Source organism: Pezoporus flaviventris, unplaced genomic scaffold, assembly GCF_033815535.1.
Source record: "Pezoporus flaviventris isolate CSIRO_AGI_PZ_B2104156 unplaced genomic scaffold, CSIRO_AGI_Pfla_v1 ptg000002l, whole genome shotgun sequence".
NCBI classification, from domain to species: Eukaryota; Metazoa; Chordata; class Aves; order Psittaciformes; family Psittacidae; genus Pezoporus; species Pezoporus flaviventris.
In genome coordinates this window covers 78826898-78848114 of record NW_026892550.1, presented here as the reverse complement: position 1 = coordinate 78848114, position 21217 = coordinate 78826898, and the positions used below count along the sequence as shown (strand labels likewise).

Here is a 21217-nt window from a genome sequence, read left to right as displayed (position 1 = left end):
TCTTCCCTCTGGCGAGAAGGCGAGGCAGGTTTAGAGGAAGGAAACAGTTTTGGGGGTTTGGATGGAGCCACCGCCTACAAATCCGTAATGCTTCACAGGACCGTAGCCCGTGGCTTCGGGATTCCAGTTCGGGCTTCCCCTTAAAACATCAGAAATAGTAATAATCATTCCCAAGCATCCATCTTTTTGACTTTTTTACGACCTCATAATTGCCCCCTCCCTGACAGCCGGATTTATGCCTCGGCCTCCAGCGCCCGGTGGCAGGGAGCTCCGCCGCCCGGGTGACACCGCCGGGTCTTGCGGGACGGACGGGGCAGCCCTTCTGCTGCGGACCCTCCTCCGCCGGTGCAAAACTTTCCTAAGAGCCGGTCCGGCTGTTTGGAAGTGGCAGCCCCTCGCTTCCTCGTTGCCTCAAACACTCCCCCCCCCCCCCCCCCCCAACCTCCCCCCTCCCCCCTGCTCTTTTTCGGGTTGTTGCTCTGTCAGTGTTTGGGTTTGCTTCTGGGCTTTCGGCAGCCTCCTCTCCCGGCTGGGGGGAGCTCTCATCACCCGATTTTCCCGTGCAAAACTCAAAGACTGTCCCAGGAGTGTTCAGGAGGGAAGCGCTTTCCTTCTCCCTCTTCCTCTTTTGCTCTTCCCCTTTTCCTAAGCAGCCTCCCTCCAAGTCCCTCCCGCGGATCTCTCTCTCGCCCTCCCGGCAGGACTTCGCAACTTCTGCCCTCGGCTGCGCTCGCTTTTTATTAGAGATCTATTTTCCTGGGGTATTTTTGGGGGGAAATCATTCCTTCATCCCTGTGGTCCGTAACGACCGAGAGGCTCCTTCCCTGCGTCCACGGGGGGCGAACGGGACAACCGCGGGAAGCAGAGACCCTCCGGCGGTCAGCGCCGCTACCTCCTCCCCCGGCTCTGCCGAGAGCGCCGGTCAGGGAAATGATGGCCTAGAAATTAAGCAGCACTTCCGAGGTAGTACAGCTACCTTTCTCCCAGTCCCCCTTTCTTACACTGTGTAGAATTTCTCTGTACTTTAAGAACATAGCGATTAACGTACAGACACCCCAGCTGAGCCCAGCGTGGTCGCGGAGGAGGCGACGCGCTCCCCCAGCCTTTCATGCGCTGCGCTGGGCTCTGGGGAGAAGGCGAGCCGGGGGCGAGCTCCGCAGGAAATGCCGGTGCTGCGGCGGGGAGTGCCCCCGGCCAGCAGCCCCCCCGCCCTCCCGACGCTGACCGCCGTCCAGGGGGTCTCTCCGGGCCCCTGCCCGCCTGGCAGTAAGCGCCGAGGCGGGCGCCCGCCCTGCCGGGGGTGCGCGGGAGGCCCGTCGGGGCCATGGCCGGCGACGAGGCGCGCAGGTCGGGCTGCAGCGGGCGCTGCTCGCCAACGGGGCGGCAGGCCGGCACCCCGCGGGGCGGCGGCGGGGCGGTGGAGTGGGGGGGGGCGGCCGCTGGGTTTGCGCTGTCGCCGCCGCCGCCAAGGGAGACCTGGCGCCGCCGGAAACTTTCCTCGGCGCTGTGCGCCGGCTCCCTCGCCGTGCTGCTGGCCCTGGTGGTGAGGCTGGTGCGGGGAGAGCGCGGCCGGGAGCTGGCGGCGGAGGGCGGCGCGGGGCCGCGGGGCTGGGGCTGGGTGCCCCCCGGCGCCGTGCCCCTGGGCCTGGCCGGCGCCTTCTTCGGCGCGGGCCGGTACCTAGTGCGGGGCGGCGTGAGGGCGCGGACGGCGGCGCTGCTGCTGGTCGCCTGCTGTGGGGGGGAAGCGGTGGCGCAGACGGCGCTGGCGGCGGGGGAGGATCACTTGCTCTCCCTCGCCGCCACGGGGGTGGTGCTGAGCTGCCTGGCCGCTGTGACATGGCTGGTGCTGAAGCTGAGGCAGGGCGTCCTCATGCTCGCCGTGACTAGCGTGGCCAGGACCACGTCCCTCGTCGCCTTGGAGAGGGTCCCGGCGTCCTGGCGGCCCTACCTTGCCTACCTGCTGGGGCTGCTGGGCATCCTCCTAGCCGGCTACGCTGACCGGCTCTGGCCCCCGCGACGGGCTGCCCCGCTGGCGGAGCCTCCCGCCGCCCCCCCGGTCGCGGACGAAGCCCCTGTGCTCAGGAGGAGGCGGCGGTCCAGTTCCATGATCTCCCCCGAGATGTCGGGCGGCGGCGGCAGCAGCAAGACCCACCGGCGGACATCGCTGCCCTGCATCCCCCGGGAGCAGGTAGGGCAGGAGCCGGGGGGACGCGACAGGTTCAAACTTTGCTGGAGGCGGGGTGGCTGGAGGGGTCCCGGCGGCGGCGCGTGGAGCTCTATTCTCCGGCCGCTCCCCGCTGGAAGGGCCGAGCACGGTGCGGGCTCTACGCGATGCCCCTCTGCGTGGAGAGCCCCGGGCTGCCGCCCCAGGCCGGGCCGGGCCGGGCCGGGGCTAGGGTCATGGGGGGAGCGGGGCTCTCGGGCCCCAGCCTGACTCGCCCCGACTGCGGGCGATGGGGAAAGGAGCTCGGGGTTTTCTTGTCTTTTGCAGCCATCACCGGCGCTTGCTTCTCTTAAGCCTGGCAGAGGGTTGAGGCAGATGGTACCCTCTGCACGCTCGGAGATGGTGGGAGCCTGGCCTCGGCACAGCCCTCAGGTGTTCCAGCTTCACTTACGAACCTTGCTTTTCCAAACCTTTATTTTCTTAGCTTAGCCCTGTTAAACTTTCCTTAAGCTTTAAAGGGGGATGTGTGTGTGTGAGCTGAGCAGCCTGTCCTCGGTGGAAGAGGTTCCTTCTCAGGGTGATGGCATGTCATCCGAGGCTGTCCCGCACAGCACTGGTCTCATCTTTGCACTTTGCCTCCCTGGGGCTGTTCCCTGCACCTGTGATCAATAACAGGTCCCGCTCTGCTGCGGTTGTGGTAACTGGTACGAGGCACGTGCTATTTCTTTCAGCTTTGTTTCCTTTAAGAGTTAGTGATTTGAATGGATCAGTGAGAACTTACTCTGTTAGCAGCAATGCATTCTCTTAAATGCATACCTCAAAATAAAAAGGAAAAAGAAAGAAACACACACTATTATCTCAACTCCACAGCTGTGTCTGTGTAGAGTCCTGCCATGGACACGACGAGGTCAGCTCAGTTCTGCACTCAAAGCTTTTTCTTGTGTTTTAATTGAGGTTTAAGATTGCCACACAGAAGAACCGTTTGGTGGGTTGAGTGTAACTGAGCATACTGAAAGTCAGCGCAACCCTTGCTGAGCAGTGGAAAAGGAAACCTGGGGGAAAATAAATGGCAAATGGTGTTAAGCTTTCTTTTTCAATTAGTATTGAAAATTACTCTGTGCACTGTGGTCAGCTGAAGAGTGTTGCCATACACCAAAGGTTTTCTTTCAGGTTGCTTGCTGGATAAGCAGCTAAGTATTTTCAAAGTGATGGCATCTAACCATATGGTGTGGGAGGCTAGTTTGTTTCTGGAAATGGTTTGATTACATCCCTTTGTGGTTGGTTGTGACATTTTCTAGAAAAGGGCCTGACAACCTTCTATACTTGAGGCTTATTTTAAAATAACTGTACTTATTTATTTAACATTTTTGTTTAGGTAAAACAAATATTTACCACAGTGTCCAGGCAAATACAGTGTAAAAAAGTAGAAAGCTGACCCAGTTCTGACTTTAATAGGAGCAGAGAAAAGGGTGTAAGGATAATTTGTAAATACAGTATCTAAGGCAAGATATTAAAATTGTTTATACTTCATTGATGACACTAGGTATTGCTGGTGAGTTCTTATAATAATCATTTGTAAGGTGTTAAGCGTATTTCCACTCACTCTCACACTTCAAATAAAAGCAGCTTTTTAATTAACATCTCTAAATGTAATCATTCAGAGACAGGGCTCACTGGTTTGTGAACATGTCCTTTTCTTTTGGAGGGGATTCAGATCATCTGCATGATGATTACAAGAGTGTTAAACTGGTGATGGATAACAAGGTAGATTCCGCCCCCCCAGTGGTACATGACTTGGGGAGGGTGGTCAGCTTTGCCCCGAGCGATTCCTATTTCCAAGCTGCTTGGAGGGAGCTGGTGACAGTTCAGCTTACCCGCTGCAGGATTTTGGCAAATTTCTCTTTCTTTTGTTCTCACTCACTATTAATCAATATCAAGGTCTGGTATTGCTTGCATCACTGTGTGATTAGAAATGGATGACTACTTTCGAGTTTGGGGAGACTTTTTGTCTTTATTTTTTTTTTAGCACAATGTGTCTCTGTGTATGTGACCTTTCCTCCCTAAAAGCTGTCCTCTAAAACAAATGTTTGAGAGAAAAATGGAAAAGCTGAAACAAAGCTCTGTAAGGACCCTGAAGAAACGCTGAGAGAAGTAGGACTCTCCTAGAGCAAAGTTTTTGTTTATAGCAAAAATCGGCTCCCCATAGACTTAAAGAAACCATAGGTAAATGTTTCTCTTTTGGACAGTTTTTAAATATAACATGTTAAAAATAGAGATGAGGGCTTTATAAACAAAACTAGGCCTTCCCTCCCCACGTTTTTTCTAAGAAAACATGCTCTGAATGTTTCTGATATGAAAGATAGCTTGTTAATATATCTGGCTACTTTATTGCTTTGAAATACGCGTTTTCTTTTGGTGAGTAACAGTAGGTGAAGTTTTTGTTTCCCATTGCCTGCTGTGTAATCTTTCCTATTGCTGACCATTTCATCAAGCTTTTCTTTTTCCAGAATACGTTTCCCTCATTTGACTGTTTGTATTGATATGAGAATCTACAGAAGTCAGAATTTCTGAATTTATTTAGTCACACACATCTCAATTATAATCTGAATTTTTCCCTGCTAGAATACAGAATTGAATCTATGTGGCCTTGTACTATAAGGGACAGTACCAGGATTTGCAAACTAACATGATGGATAAAGGTATTAACATATCTAAAATTGAAAGTATATTTCTGTTTAAGCTGCTGGTAGGAGTAGCTGGAAATGTTTATGGCATGAATTACTCCTTCTGTAGAAATGTCTAATCTTAGTTGCTTATCAGTTCCAAAATAATTTAAAAAGTAAACATGTTTCATTAAAAAAGCCACCATCCAAATTAAAAACACACCAAGATTTAATCTGCTTTTGTTGCTAAAAGTGTTCTTAAGTAGGTTTTTATTTAATTCTATTTTTCTGTAGTTGATTTTTGTATCTGTTCTCTCTCTTTTTCAACTTTGTTGTGTGTGTAGATGTCTTTGAGAAATGTGTGCTTTGCAACAGCCTCCTCCTGCTCCCAGCTGAGTGTTGTCTCCCCGTGATTTCATCAATGCTGGCTGAGGATGCTCAGCTCCTCGAGGGCTTGCTCACCCAGATTTGAAAGAGGCTGCAGAGAGAAATTGTGAATGGATGGATAAGACAGTGAATGAATGAACAAATTTTTTTGTTTGTTTTTTGTTTGTTTTTTTTTTTTTCCTTTGAGAAATGCACAAGTACTGCCAGCATAATGGCTTTTGGAGTTTCTTCATCATGTTTTTGCAAACATAATAGTTTTCCCTAAAAGTGTGGAGAGGATGTTGGGAGGGCAGGGCAGAAATGTGCTCTGCGGTGTTTCCCATTAAAATATTGTATGGCTTGTGTGTTCTGGAGCCTGGATCTCTGATCTGTCTGTGTTAATCCTAACAAGCAACAGTCCAAAGGGATGATTTTGCCTTGGTGGGTAAAATACTCCACAGGGTGTAATAGCTGGACAATTCTAAACCATGCCAAAGGCTCCCAGTTTTGCTGTAAAGCCTTGCTTGTTTGTTTTTTTTGGGGGGGAATGGGAAGCTTGCAGCTAACTTGGATTTATTACAAGTGTATGTTAACTGAACTAGAGCAGCTGCTGCAAGCAGTTCAATCTACTTTGACTTTTCAGATCTTTTTCCTTAGTCTAAAGTCTGTCACAGGTATAGCATCCATCAGGGTTTAAAGTACTTCCTAGTCCCCACCCCACCCAGTGGGTGACAAAAAGCTCATTTGAGAAGGCAGTGGTGAGGTGCTGAGTCTTGCCCTGCTAAAAAGCCCCGATCCATGCAGGGGTAGCACCAGGATTGAGGCATTTCTCCTGCAGCTCTGATGTCTCCAGCCCCAGGCCAGCAGCTCCATGAACAAACCCGTGTCTGCGTCCTGTGGCTCCAGGGGCAGAGACATTTTCTACACATTTTCCTTTCTTCTTTCTCTGCTCTTCTCCCCTTCTGAGTGGTTGGAGAAGCAGAAAGCTGTTTGCCTCACTGAGGGACATCTGAGGGTCTGTCACTTAACCACTTCATTGGTTTGAGGCTTGGTAGCTGTTTTGTGCTGCTGCATCTTTCCCTGCCTGTTTCTGCTTTAGAAAAGTTACTTTTCCAGATAAGTAACTGGTGCCAGACTCCTCTGACTTCCTCCAGCAGCAGCAGCAGGTTTTTTGCTCAATTTGACCATTTTTTTGTGGTTTTCTGGATGGTGACTCTGCCTGTTCCCAGTCTGTAGCCTGGGAAAGTTGTGAGCCAGGACTGTCGTTATCGCTGGCTGTCTGCAGAGTTGAGAAGACAATACTGTAACAGTTCACATGGTCAAAGATATCTCTTTAGTGATAAGATCTAAGAAATGGAAGAGAAAAAGAAATGTATTTGTTGTTGGGCTTGGTGTTAGGGGTTTTTTTTTGTTTGTTTTTTTTTTTTTCCAAGGGAAAATTAAGGCTTTATCTATTCTTCTCATTGTTTGACAGTGAGAACTTTGTAACTGCCAGGAATACGTTGCTTCCCTCCCTTTCCTGATTCTTTATCGTTCTGCCTTAAAGAAATGACAGATGCACCCTTACATTATAACCAGTTTTTAATGCTACGTATCCTATCTTCTGGCCTGAAAACAGGAGAGATCAGAGCGTGGCATACAGAGATTTCAAATTCTGGCGAGGAGAAGGCAGATTAAATCTAGATATTTTACTTCATGTATGTCAAAATTATGTCTTCTATTAGACACGTGGCTTTATATGCCATATACCTCCTTTTGCTAATAAGCTTTATTGAGCTGTAATTGCTCTGATAAGATTTACTGGCATTACCATTTAGGTCACTAGAAACCAAGCAATACGGAGGAGTTATGTCATCTGGTGACTTGCTGAAACACAACTGTGTAAAATATTTAAGTAAGGCTCCAGGAAAAATCACCCAGGGATTCCAGACGTAATACTTTATTTTCTTTTGCATGGCTTCATTTATGCAAACCCGCTCTACTTAGATTTTTTTTTCTTCCTTTTTTTCTTTCAGCCTCACAAAAATGTAAAAATTGCTGCTGAGGCGATTGGTTTAGAATCTATTTTTGTCAATTGGTTAAATTAAGAAATGAACATTATGGCATATTGGCAAAAAAAGAGTAAACTACAGTAGTGACTTTCTGCTCTTTCTGCCTGAAGTGTGAAAATGCAAAGCCGGGGAACTGAAAGAAATCCTGTGTATGCTGGGTTGTCATGTTAATTAAATAAACAGCCAGAACAGTGACCCTGTGTATGAAATGTGTTCTGAGAAGCTTGTTGGGGGTTGCAGGGGAAAAACAGTGACACATGATGTTTTGGATGTTAACTGTGACATTTGTCTGAATTTGACCTAATCTACTGTTAGTGTGCTTACGTTCCAGCTCTTTTTTTGGAAGAGACTGAGACATAGCTGTATTTTGCAGATTGAAGGAATATTGCTTGGGCTTTTTTCTTTAAAAAGTAATATAAAAAAAAAAATTAACCCCAGCCTGGAAGTGGAATGAATGCTGGGTTCTGGTACCTGCAAACTGCAGGGCTCAAAATGGGAGTGAGCTGCCTGCATCCTAACTGCTTAGAGCATAAAAAGAACACTCCTGCAATTAAAGCTCTGGGCTAGTCACTGTGATTTACTTCGGCAATCTAATGGGAGATGTACAGTTTTTAACATACCACTTGATGGATAAGGAAACAAATGTAAAGATTCAAATAACAAAGTGGAAGTCGGGTTTTACCTTCTTTGCGCGTGGTTTTTCATCTCTGGTTGGTTTTGAAAAAGTTTCTCGTATTACCAAACCCTTTCCTCAAAGTCTCTTCTGTGTTAGTTAAACTATCGCTCAGAAATAAACGCCTCCATTTGGACTCTGTATTTTTTTCAGTTGTGTGGGCTTTTTGGCTGTTTTTTTTTTTGGGGGGGGGGGTGGGGTGGCAGGCGATTGCATTTTTTATGCAGATGTTCAGTTGTTGTTTGGTTTTTGGGTGCTTTTTTTAAAAAAAAAATTATTTGAACTGGGCTTGCCCTAAGACTTGCTGCAAGTACAGTGGTAGCATCAGGAGTTCTCTCATCAGGCTAACGATTTGATAAATAGCAAAAATAATTCAAAAAAACCCCAAACACTTAAATGTGATTTCTGGCCAAGTTTTAATTCGTGGGGAATATGTTTCTTCTTTCTAAGATGTCTTTGGAGATTAAATGAGTTGTGAGGGGAAGAATTGCTGTACCTCTTTGCCAAGCTTTTACTTTTCTATTTTGCTTTTTAAATGAAGAGTTTGAGCTGCTTTCCTTTTCCCTCTCCGTGGGTTCACGCAGTTGCTACAAGCCAATCATTAGCATTATTCTCGTTATTCTGGTGCAGCGGTGCTGGGCATGGGGGGGGTGTGTGTGTGTGTATGTGTGTGTGTCCCGTCCCTCGGAGCCAGGGCAGTGCTGAGGGAGCGCAGCAGGGGGGCCGCGGCCGGCGCTGGCGGGGCCGGCCCCCTAGAGGGCACGAGAGCCCCAATCTGCGCCTTCCCAGCCTCCTGCCAAACCGGTCACTGATTTAAATCTGTCCGTGGTACTTAGCTGGGCCTGCATCGGGGATGGGGTTTGTGCGTGTTTTGTGGTTTTTTATTTGGTTGGTTGATTTGGTTTTTTTTTATTTTCTATTGTGGGTTGTGTGTTGTTTGGTTTTTTTTTGTTGTTTTTGTTTTGTTTTGTTTTGTTTTCTTGTTTGTTTTGGTTTTTTTTTACCATTTTCCACTGCAATGGTCAAATGTTTTGCCTTAGTGGAATGGCTGGGGAAGCGCAATGAGGTAGGGGTAAAGCAACAAACCTGCTGCAAAAGGTGGTTGTAATTCGTTCGTCTGGGCTCTTTGGATGTACTAACAAACAAATCATGGAATGATTTTGGTTGGAAGGGACTTTACAGATCATCTAGTTCCAACCCTCTTCCCACAGGCAGGGACGCCTTCCACTAGATCAAGTTGCTTAAAGACCCATTCAGCCTGGCCTTGAACACTTCTAGGGATGAGGCAGCCACAACTTCTCTGGGCAACCTGTTCCAGTGCCTCACCACCCTTCATAGTAAAGAATTTTTTCCTAATATCTAATCTAAATCTACCCTCTTCCCGCTTAAAGCCATCCCCCCTTGTCCTGCCTCTACATGCCCTTGTAAAAAGTCCCCCTCCAGATTTCTTGCAGGCCCCGTTTAGCTAGTGGGAGACTGCTGTAAGATCTCCCTGCAACCTCCTCAGGCTGAATAATTGGAAGAGGAACAGTGGAAGGTTTTGGCCTTTGAAAAGCCAGTTATGGGCATCATTGGAGATTGTGGTCCAAAGAAGCAGCTGCCTCTGTATCTGTCAAGAGTCCAGAAAAATAGGCTAAATCACCATTGCTTTATCTGTTGTGGCACCTCATGGCTCTATTCACACATACAACTATCAATAAATAAAATGGGAAATACCACATGAAGAGTTCAACAGCAGAATATGCTGATGAGATAAATGGTCCTTCATCACTGTTGAACCTAGAAGGCAGCTGGATGGTTTCCTAATGCCACCCGAAGGGTTGCCAAATGAAAGTTACAATATACAGTACAGGAAAAATACTGGTTATAAGACTTTGGCTGGTGAAATTCCATTGTTAATTTTGGAACCTGTCAGGAAAATAACTCTTAGCTGGCACTGCTGGTCACCAAAAAAGTCCATGTGTGTGAAGGATTATAGTGAAATTAGACTAGTGAATTCCCAGTATAGAGTGCTGTATTGAGTTTTGGTCAGCCACAATGGATGGTTGGGGCCCACAGATGGCCCAAATCTCTGATCATAATCTAAGAAGAGACTAGACGGATATGTAAAAATCGAACTAACTGAGGAGTACTGGATAGGTACTTCTGTAAAAATTGAAGAATAGAAGGGTGTTTGGAAAAAAGATACCACCCCCCCCCAAAAAAAAAACAAACCAAAAAGACACCAAAAAGAACCCCAAACCTAAAACCACAAAACCAAACCCCCAAGTACCACCCCCCACCTCCCCTCCAAACACCAGTGTTCTAAACTGCTAGGAAAAGTCTGGATGTGTGAGATAAAAATACATGCTGATCATGGAACATGTGTCTCATGAGGTATAAGTGAAGCTATTCCTAAGTCCTTAGAAATTTGTATTTATTGAAGTTTAGAGATTCCTTATGCCAAGCAAGGCAGTGATTAGAAAGTCTGAACTCTACCTACCCTGAGTAGCATCCTTACAACTGATGCTTGAATAAATTTGGCAATAAGCATGTTTGTGAAATGAATTCCAGAGGGGGAAAGAATTGAGCTTTTGGATGCCGAAGGTTAACTGTTGTTTGAATTATTGCACTCCCAGCAAGTTGCTGATACTTTACCAGCATCTCTGTGCATGAGTGGCAGCCACAGCACCAGCGATAACCTAAGTTGTTCCTTACTTAGAGTATAGATACTTCTGTTAGTCTTGCTCTTAATTATTTGCTATACAGTTTTAAATAAACCAATGTATGTTTGTGTTTAGTATCATGAAGGATACATAGGCAGAACATATTAATGTTCTGTTACCGGTGTTACATAAAAATACTGATCCTTAGCAAAAATGTATACCCCGAATTTACCTTAAAATGAGAATGTGGGGTTGCTGAAGAGGCCGTAGTGGTTGGCTGTCTGCCCTGTGCTGGCAATGAAGCCACCCTTGGGAGCACTTACATTTGCTCCCAGTTGTGTCTGCTTAGCAGTGGGTAAAGACAGTTGGAAAGAGTGATGCATGGCTTGAGAAACTATGTCCCAGCAATTTTTTTCTCCACTTCTATGAGCAGTAATCTAGATATGCTTGCCCAAGCTTTTTGTTGTCTGCAGAGTAAAACTTGTGAAACCTTGTCTATGTTCGTGCAACCTTGTCTATGTCCACACATTAAGTCTCAACTGAAATGACAGCTGTAGAAAAGTGCAGATCTCTGTGCAAAAGTGTATATTAAAAAAGGCTCCACATGCTTGTCTTACATGCTGTCCACCCTTGCCGCTTAATGCCATTTGAAGTGCTTTTATGATGAGATTAATTCTTTCCTCCCTTCTCTTTCTTTCCTCCCTTCTCCTTCCTTGTTTTTCTTATTGTAGCCTGTTTGAGTTCACCAGCTAAGTTATCTAATTTGGGTTTCCTTGCAGTGTTGCAAGGAAAAGCAAATGATGCTTCATTTCCACCAGATACCCACACTCCCCAGTGCAGACAGGGCTATTTCTATGCCGGTAATACTGAAATCTTTCCTCTGATACTCGCTTGGTGAGTGGCAAAAATATGTTGGATGCTGGTAGAGTTCTCAGGTGCGTTTCTCTTTTACTAGCGATGCTAACCACAGGTTACTCTTGACTAGGTCTGATCACTGTATGTTGATAAGGAGCTTAAGTATGTTTGGATGCATTTATAATTGCAAGATAATTGATAATATGCGGCTGGAGTTTTAGTTTGAGTCTGTTAGTGGGGTTGCTAAAGGAACACTTGTGCTAAGACACAGCTCTGCTTCTTACTCTTGTGAGACAACTTAAAATTTCTATTGTACAACTCAAGGATTGTTAAAAATGCACTTTTTTTTTTTCTTTTTTTTTTTTTTTGTAATGATTACTGATCATCTCCTTCCTGTCTCCTCTGACTTCAGTGGGAGCTGTAATGCTCACTCCTCCCAGGGTAACAGGCTGATCCTTTCAGTTCCATCCTTAGTCCAGGAGAAGGGTGTGTTCCTGTGTTCCTATACACAAATCTGCAGAGAGCTGCTTTCTTTCTCTTTTTTATTTTTTTTCTTTAAACAGATTACCATTTTCTTTCCTATTTTAAAGTAATTCAAAGCTGATGTTGGTTGTGCTGCTTGAAATGTCACCTGAGACCTTGCAGCACGCTTTTATAGATGTGCGTATACACACACATATACATATATCTTCATATATACATACTTGCGTGTATATATGTACTTGTGTGTATATATGTACTCAGATTTGTATTGTGTAGCCTAGAGGGTGGAATTCTTCAGCTGAAGCAGTCTGCAGCCTGAGTTATGTATGACATTGTTCTTTCTGGATATTTAATAGCATTTTCTAATGTCTCCACAGGCTTGACTTTCTATTTGTTATAGTTTTAGTCTTTTTCTTTCTTGACTTGCAAATATGTGCCAAGTTTTGTAGAAATTTTCTTCTTTTATTTGTAAAATATTTGAGTGGTGATTTTGATCAACAAATAAATGCTGGTGTCTTGCAAACACATGTGTTCCAATATTAAAACTGGAGATTGGGGCTCCAACTCTAGAATAGAGGTGCCAAGCCCAGGTGCTTTGCATAGTATCTCCGGTGCCCTGACTGACTTGGCATTAGCTTTATCTGTGACATGGAGCTTAGAGCTGGCTGGGCAGGAGGAGCTAATAAGGCCCTTCCACAGCCTAAGCCGGTGTCATTCTTGTGGTCATAAATGGAGGTTTGTTCAGCATGAAGTTTGACAAGACCAGTTGAAATAAATAGGCAACTTAAATTTTTACAGGTAAGTTTGATGAGCTTTAGCTGGTGAAACTTGTTCTGTGTAATGGGTATGTTATTGCTGCTGTGTACCTATTCTCAGGGAAGTTGTGAACTTGTTAGTGTTTGTTACTTGTTAAGACAGTTCTGAAAATTTATTTATTACAAGTTTCCTGACATTTGCTGCATTTCTGTTGATTCTGAATTCTGTATGAACTGAAATGTTGCAAAATAATTCATATGCCATTACTGAGTTGTAGTGTTTTTTTTAAAGATCATTTAAGACCTTAATTCATATGCAAGTGCTATGTAAATGCAGTCCTAATTGTCTACTGATTACACAAAGCTGCAAATGAATAAACATTTTCTATTAAAGAATTTAATGCTGTACTTCCCCTGTGCTTGCAAGGAAGAGAGCTGTGGGGAAGACTCTGCCAGAGATTCAGAAGTTTAAAGGATGGCAAGGGTTGAACGGGGCTCTACCCTTTCCAATGAAAGACCTGCTCAGAGTTGCAGAGCATTTATCTTTCCTGTGGCTTGTGGAGAAGCAAACACATTCAGTGCCGCTCAGAAGCGGGCAGGTATACCAATCGGTGTGTACAATTTGATTATTTTAGGCAGCACTGGCCTTGTACATGCCTCATTATAGAGGCTGCATTGAGAAATCTGTTCAGTGACAAATACTGTCTGTGTAATATTGCTATTGAAAACTGACTTCTGGGTTGGAGAGTACAAAATGCTAATTGTTATAAAGCTTGCCATGTTTTTGTCAAGCAGTGTAATAGAGGAGCATGGGGTAATAGAGCAACAATTAGATGGACTTAGGTGCTAGCACTAAAGCATGTATTCCAGCTTAAATTCTACTTGATGATCCAAGCCTGTTGTTTCTTCTTGGCAAGACACCTTTGGAGTCAGAGCCAGCTATAGGAAATACTGGGCATCAGGGCTTACCTGAAACTTAAGATGTCTAAACCTAGCTTTCTGGATACATGTGATGCGGTGAGACAGACGGAGATGGCAAACCTGTTTCTTGGAGAGTTCTTGAATGTTTGTAAGTGAAGTAGTAGATAGATTGTCTGTCTACTTTCTCTTAAATCTATCCCATTTTTATTTCAGCTTTCTCTTCTGCTGTGTGTATTGTGTAAATCTAGTCCTAAAACATGTGATGTCTTAGGGTGGTAGGGGATGATGGAGGGTGTATATTTGTGGATAGCAGTGGCTGAGACATAGATTCAGTGGTTTTCATTCCAATGTTTTAGCTGGTGTCATCTTTGGATCTAGATTTTGTTTTTCCTTATATATTATAAAATAGGAAAGAAAGAAGATCTTTAAGATTTCCTGTCTTGGACTGTGATCTGCCACTTCAGCAGACTTTTTGGAAACCCAGAATTTTAAATTCTGTGTTCATGCCTGGACATGCTGTCATGTTTAGGTCTTCAGAATTTGTTACTCTTTTGGAAACTGCAACTGATCTGTGATCTACAATGATAAAATTCTTGGCCATGAATTAGTACAACTCCTTAGTGGAAGGGAAATGTACGTGCTCATTTCATGTTCTGATTTGCTTTACATATTGTCTCTTCTCAAATGAAAGTGTAAGCAAGCTGAGGAAAATGTTGATTTTTAAACTGAAGTCAGTGTATTGCAAAATTTACTGATACGCACTTAAAAAACCCAACCCCAAAAATTCTCAGCTGGTGGGAGCAGTCGCAAAGCAGTTTCCTTTGCAGCCATTCAGTTTACTCATGAGAACTTGGCCTGGGGGCCTCTGGGTCTTTTATTTGGTTAAGGTTTTTAGAACTGAGGTAAAAGAAACGATCTGATTGTCTTAATCATTCATAATAGCAGGTTAAGGAGATGGGAACTTCAGGCAGAAACTTGATAGCCCAGAAAGTTGCTTTCTATCTTTCCTGTGATCAGATTGCTATCTGAAACTGTGAATCAGTGTTTGTAAGCATAATTAGGTTGTACACTATCTTTTGAATACTTGAATTTGCAATCTCAGATGTTTTCAATGAATTTTAATATATCTAATTTCTTAGATGTATGTATGTTGGGTTTTACCTCTTTTTCCCCAAGCGTTTATGTAAAAAAGCAAAATTAAGAGAAATGTCATGATATGGATGCCCACAAGCTTTGAGTTAACAGCTTCCTTAGTGCCACTCTTCTGAATAGGCAATGTGCCTTTTTGATCTAGAGTGCTTACATAAACGAGCTGATTATTCCTAAATCATTCTTTATCTCTTAGCCCAGCTAATCTGAAGCCCCTTTTCTCTTTCATGAAAGACAGGCCAAACAAGTTAAGGGTGAGCTTTGGACACTTGCTTATACTTCCACTTATAAGAAAGGTGGGTTAGATTTGTTTCAGACTGTCAGTGACTGACATCGAAGAAACACAACAGTTTTGTCTGGTTATATATATAAATATATTATTTTTTTTCCTTAGCTTGTCTCACTTCTTTCCCTTCAACCAAATTCAAGAGCATCTGATGGTTTATTTGTTTATTTTGGTGGGCTGGATGTTTGTTTGCAGAGATCTCCATCCATAAGCTTGAATCTATGGTAATGCTATCATTGCGTTACCTGGCTCTAAATGCTAAAGTTTTAATGCAAAAATCTGTTGGTCTCTTGGAGGAAATTTCTATATGTTGATGATACACATACTGTGGTCACAATTTGTGATATGAATGTGAGGGGCTTGTACAATAAATTTATTTAAGAATCAAAGAAAGGCAATTTCAGGTAAGCACAGGTAAAATTTCCTGATAGTGTGTGAAGTCTGTCTTAAGAATGTATGTTAATTGGAGAAAAATGCTCACTGGCTTTTCATTTGTTAACACCATCAGGTAATGCATTTAGTTGATTACGAGAGTTATTTCTTCTCTTGCCCTTTTTTCAGAGTCTCCTAATTCTAATAATATATATATCTATATATTTAATCCATTGCTTTCCATATGCTGTAGTGGCCTTTCACCTTTTGGGACTGTTTGTTCTGAGCGATGGCTGGAGTGATAGTGCGGCTTGTGTGACATCACAAACATTTGTGTTGGCAGTCCTTCCTCATGAAGGACTCTGAAGTCTGACAGTGGTGAAGATGACTAAGTAGAGACAGATTTATGTGGAAATCTTATTAATACCCATAAAAGAGAGAATGAAGGCATAAGAAATTTGGCTGCAAATAAACAACCAAAAAATGCTGTGTTCTTAGAAGCATTTGGCACAGCTCCATCATGCCTTTTGTGGGAACTGGCTCTTTGTCTGGCCTAATCTTGATTTCTTTTTTTTTTCTTTTTAAAGATTACTAAAGACTTCCACTTTTCCCAAACTTTCTCACAGTAGAATAAAATTAATTTTCACTTTGGTAACGCACAAATCAGTTAATTATTTCAAAGACAATGTAAACCAGATGTCTTACCTTTTTTCTCAGTAAAGATTTAATGGTAGCTGTGCTGTGAGATCTTTCACCACCACCAAATGTCCCTAGATGCTTTATGGTGCTCATAATCAAAATCCCCTACAAAGAAGGAGAAATATTTTTCACCTACAGTATGTGATGGCTGGAAAGAAATTGTATCAGAGATGTGAAATCATAATTCATTTTTGGTACTTGGATCTAAACTTTAGCCAGACTTCTAAAGAGCAAGGCCTGACTTTCATAGCGGATGTCCAGCTGTTCATAATGGGCTTTATGGTAGGTGGTTCTGGTGAAGTCCCTTAATAATTCAGCTTTCTGGAAATGGAACATTAGTGACTAACTGAGCTTTGTGCATTTGTTGTGTCCTGTGTATGTATCATTTTGCCTAGCCTGTAGCTCTGAGAGTCTCATGGGATCCCCTGGCACTGCTGTCAAAAGCTCCCAAGAGCAGTGCCTTGCTTGGCACACCCAGCACTCTTATTTCACATTTGCTGTTCGCAGTGGAAATCCCTCTATCATACTGCTGGAAAGAAAACATCCTTCAGTCTTAATTCAGTTCAGCCCAGGGGGTGGTGAATATTGAAATGCATGGGCAACAACAGTGGAGTGAGTTCAGCGCCTGTCAGGAAAGACTTGCCAGAAGTTGGATGGAAAGGTCTTCCTAGCAGTTTTGATACTGGCCTTGGGAGAGGTGCTGGTGATGCATGTTGCATGCTAAGGCACATGATTTTGTCTGTGTAGCTGCAGTAAGGTTTTCTGCTTAGAAAACTCATCTCTGTTTTTGCTATAATGCATTGTATGTACAAAAATATTTTGTAAATAAATACCTGTGTGTGTTCATGGCATATGGGTAGAGGTTTTTGTCCTGGAAATTATTTCTAGTATTCTGAACATTTTTTCCCTGTTCTTGTGGAATGTGTGATTAAAACAATTTCTGTTTTCCTTTAAACTGTTACTGTAATGACCCAGGCATGTAATTAGTCAAGACATTGTGGTTTAGATCTGTAACTGATCCATGTACTATTGAGTCTTGTACTTTTTCCATATTTGTATTATTTTCCCCAGCAAGTAAGATATGCAAAGCTCACTCCAGATGTGAGCACATACTGATTTGAAATAGGAAGCAATGAATTAGCTTTTAGGTCTGGCTTATGAGCAGGATCTGACTCTTTATTTGTTTACCTCTGTTTCTTGAATGCCTGTACTTTTTGTACCTGCTATTACCACTGCCACTGAAGTTGCAACCATTTCAGAAGACCAAAGCAACAACAAAGTGAAGAAAAAAAAACCTGAAAGAAGCTCTGTCTGGGTGAGAAGCTCATATGTATCTTTTAATGTTTGTCAGGGTAAAATATTCACCATGAGCTGTTGCTGCTTACGGCGGACCTGGAGAGACAGCTGCCATATGCACTGGTCTTCGGTCCCTTTCCCTTAATCTGGTAGCAGTGGGAAGCATCCTGTATTGAGCAGTTGTAGGTGGGATTGATATCCTGCAAACCCCATAGATTTCTGGCTTGACATTGTGAGTTGTATTATACATTCAACTTGTGCTGAGCTGGGTGGACAATAAGGGCATTTGACATCTCACAAGAATGACTATGCTGCTGACAGATTAATCCTGTGTTGGCTTTCATATTAAATGTTGTGGAAAAGCTGTGGAAGCTAGTGTTATTTCCTTTTGGGCCAGAGACATGCTTAGAACATGGGTACTGAATTTAGTTCCGTTTTAATGGTGAGCTCTTCCGAGCTGCTGTCTTCTGAGTTAAAGGGTTGCTGTATACTTCGGTAGGTTTCTAGGAAGCTGGGAGTGGTGGAAAGCCTGAGTGCTCTTCTTGTTGGGTGGACTGTATCTTGTTTGCCATTCTTGAGGCAACTGAAATTCTGAATTGAGTGAGATGGATTTGTGCTGTATTTGTCTGTCTCATTTAACTTTCTTTCTTCACCTGTGTGATTTACCCAAGACCAGCTAGCTTCAGCTGGTTCAAAATGAGGGTGCAGAGATGTCTGGATAAAATTCAGTTTGAAGGGAGGGAAGTGTGGTTCTCGAAGGTCCCTTGTTTGCCATGGAGGCCAAATGCATTGTATCCGGTCTCTGCTGGATAAAGCCTGGAACCCCAGAGTTCCCCCTGAATTCTTCTCGTACTTTACAGCTCCTCCCTGCTTTGTATATACAAACAACATTCTTTGAGAGGACCAGAGGGCGGAAATGGCTATGAGCAAAAACCATATTTTTTTCTGATATATCGGAAGATACTGGAAAAGAATAATATGTTCCATGTCTGCTGGTAGCTGATTTCTTTTCATCCTGTTCATTTTGTAAGAAAAGAAGGGAAAACTTTCGGAATAATGGTAGTAGAGCACCTCAACAAGCTGTCTAGGGAAATTTCATGTGTGTACATGGAAGATTCTTTTAGAATAGCCTTTAAGATGTTCTTCCAAGTGGGTCTAGATACCTGCTTTTTCTTAGGCAAACATAGCTGTTTCTGCCAGTGTTTCCCCCCCAGCCTGCACCTCCCCTGCCTATATCTGCTTGTGGGCTGTGTCCCCCATCTGCTGGCCAGCATTCTCATGCAGTGCTAGTTCCTCTCGCTATTGGGATGCAGAACCCAACCAGTAAGCTTTGTTTATGTTCCACTCTGTGAGCAATGTGGATTGTTAACGTTACTCTGGAGCCAGGAGCTTACAGTCTAGGTGCCTGCCCTCAGACAGGATTACGGAAAAAACAGATAGATTGCTTGTATCTCTTCTGCTTTTATGCTTCTCGGATTCAGGAGTTGCTGTTTGGCTTGCATTATCGAATTGTGATTGGTGGCAGACTGTTTTTCTTCTCCTTGAGTGATAGTGTTCAAGTCCCAAGTAGGCTCCTAATACGCTCTTCCTTTTTGCCAAGCTGTAGGTTGATTTATCAAGTCCACTTGTTAGCTTAATGCTTTTATGGCTGCCAAAAGGGTGCTACATGTTGTAAATGAGATGAAGTGGCTGGGAGTTGTTAGGCTTTGTGTGTAGGGTCGTTTCTCAGCAGCCAGATAAGAGACAGCAATTTAAAGGATACAACAGAACACTGGAGGGCCAGAACTCCTGACCCTTGCTCATATGAGTTAGCAGCGCTAGACCTGGGAGAGAGCTCCAGCAGTAGGAGTTGAATGAGCTGGGTACAGGACGTTCTGTGCATTACTCTCCACCACCGAGCCCAGTAGTTCTTGTCGGCTTGGTTTTGATAAGCTCATTGTCAGTTCATGTTGTTTGGTTGGTTTTTTTTTCCTCTTTCTTTTTCCTTTTTGAAGTCATTCGAGTTTGAACTAACTGATTCTTAAAGGCTCTTAAAACCTCAGAATGCCAGCTGTAAAATTGCATAATTAACTCCAGGAGATAATCTTTCCTGGGGGAGACCTTTGAATGCATTGACTGTTGCTAGGAATAGGTCAGATGCCTCCAGGTAGCTCTCTGGGAAGGGAGTATTGTTTTCAAAATTGTATCTACCTGATTTGTGCAGAATTAAGTAACTGATTAGTGGGATCTGTAATAAAAGTCATTTTTTACATTTGTGCTAAATCCTCGTAAAGAAAGCAAGTAACTCTTGTTAATGCTGCTCAGCATAGAAATAAAGCAGTTGTTATGACTGTCAGAGGCTTTAAGAAAATGTTCAAGTTGGAAAGAGTTTTTAGACTTGAACAGTTGATGAAACTCAGTGGGCTATGGCGCTGCAGACTGGTCTCCAGTTTCTCCCTGGAGTGTGGAAAGTGTGTTGTGCTTGGACCTGAGAGCTAGTTCACGGTTGTTTTTTAAGTGGGTAGGTGACACCTGGGGGAGATAAGCTGTGACAAGAATTAAGATTTTCAGAATTCTCCTGTAAGTCAAATGATTTAAAAAATGTGAGTTTTGGTGGATCAAACTTGAACAATAAATCCCTTACTTCCTATGCTGGACTCCAAAATTCAGCAGTGGAAATACTGGAGAATGTCATTTGGAAGCGATGCTGACCATACTGGTGTTTTAAAATACCTGGCTAAAAGTTGTTCCAGAGACTTTTGTAGCTTTGAAATTGCAAATTGAATAGCTGTGAATTACACTAAAGTTTCTTCAGAATCTTGCCTTCTTCCTCCTCAGCTGGGGAATCAGAGCTAAAAAAACCACAACCAAACAGGCAGTGTTGCACAGGCTTATACTTCTTTTGTTCTGGCACTTACGCTTGTGAGCCTGCAGTGGGTGTAGAGCTGTTAATTGAATTACGTTCTCAACACCTTTGGCTCTCCCCAGGTGCATGGGGCTCTGTGCACTCTAAGACATACTTGGGATCCTGGGCTCAGAATGGGGAGAGTGGGTCATACTGTGAGCTCAGTAGTACAAGTGCAAATGACGCATTTCAGAACTAGGGCAATGTCATGTAGGGAATTTGATTGTGAGATGGAAGTGTTTATATATAAAGTATATATGTATGTTTTTAATTGATGTGTGGGTACATGCAGTCCTATTAATAGATGAAAATAAGGGGGAAGAGAGGAAATAAAGCACCACAGCTGTGATTTATCAGGATTGACACGAAAACAAATATTATTTTAGTAATCAGAGGAAATTCTTTGTGAAGCATGTACAGGAAAGGTATTTTAACCCACCTAAATGATTTCCTGCCCAACTGTATCTGAAGAAAATCAGACAGATGTCCCCCCTGGTCCCCATGAAGGGTCACTTTTAAATCACTGTTTAGTCCCTTCTCTGATTCTGTTGATGTTGGTGGTTTTGTTTTGCTTTAGATGTTTTTATTTTCTCGTCAAATGCTTCTTAACTGATTTTTGACCTGACATCTAAAACTGTTTTTGAAAAGAATAACTTTCTCCTCTATGCATCATATCTGTTTCCAACTCTTAAACATCTGAACTCCTAACAGTATGGGAGAAAAATGGTCAGGCACCATATGTAACCAGAGAAATGGAGATAAGTGCTTTAAGTGAAGTCACCTGGAAAATGCCTGGTGGACCCCACAGGGTTGAATCTGGCTCTTGTAACATCGCAGGCTCATCTTGTCCAACTTCAGCTGTCTGAGAGCAATGCTTCGCTTAGGACCTTGCAGGTCCCTAAACCTCTCTTACGTTCAATTATTTTTATCTTTGTTATTGGAAAAGTTTTTTCTA

General features: G+C 43.6%; 1 protein-coding gene across 3 annotated transcripts in view; it reads left to right on the top strand.

Moving 5' to 3' along the window:
• The first annotated feature begins 1025 nt into the window (after positions 1–1025).
• PDE3A (phosphodiesterase 3A) overlaps positions 1026–21217 on the top strand; it is a 251151-nt gene continuing 230959 nt past the window's right edge. For all 3 annotated transcript variants that reach the window (XM_061444572.1, XM_061444573.1, XM_061444574.1), the window contains exon 1: positions 1026–2188. In XM_061444572.1, coding sequence (XP_061300556.1) covers positions 1325–2188 — 864 coding nt within the window. In that variant the 5' untranslated portion in view covers positions 1026–1324. The remainder of the gene's footprint in view (positions 2189–21217) is intronic.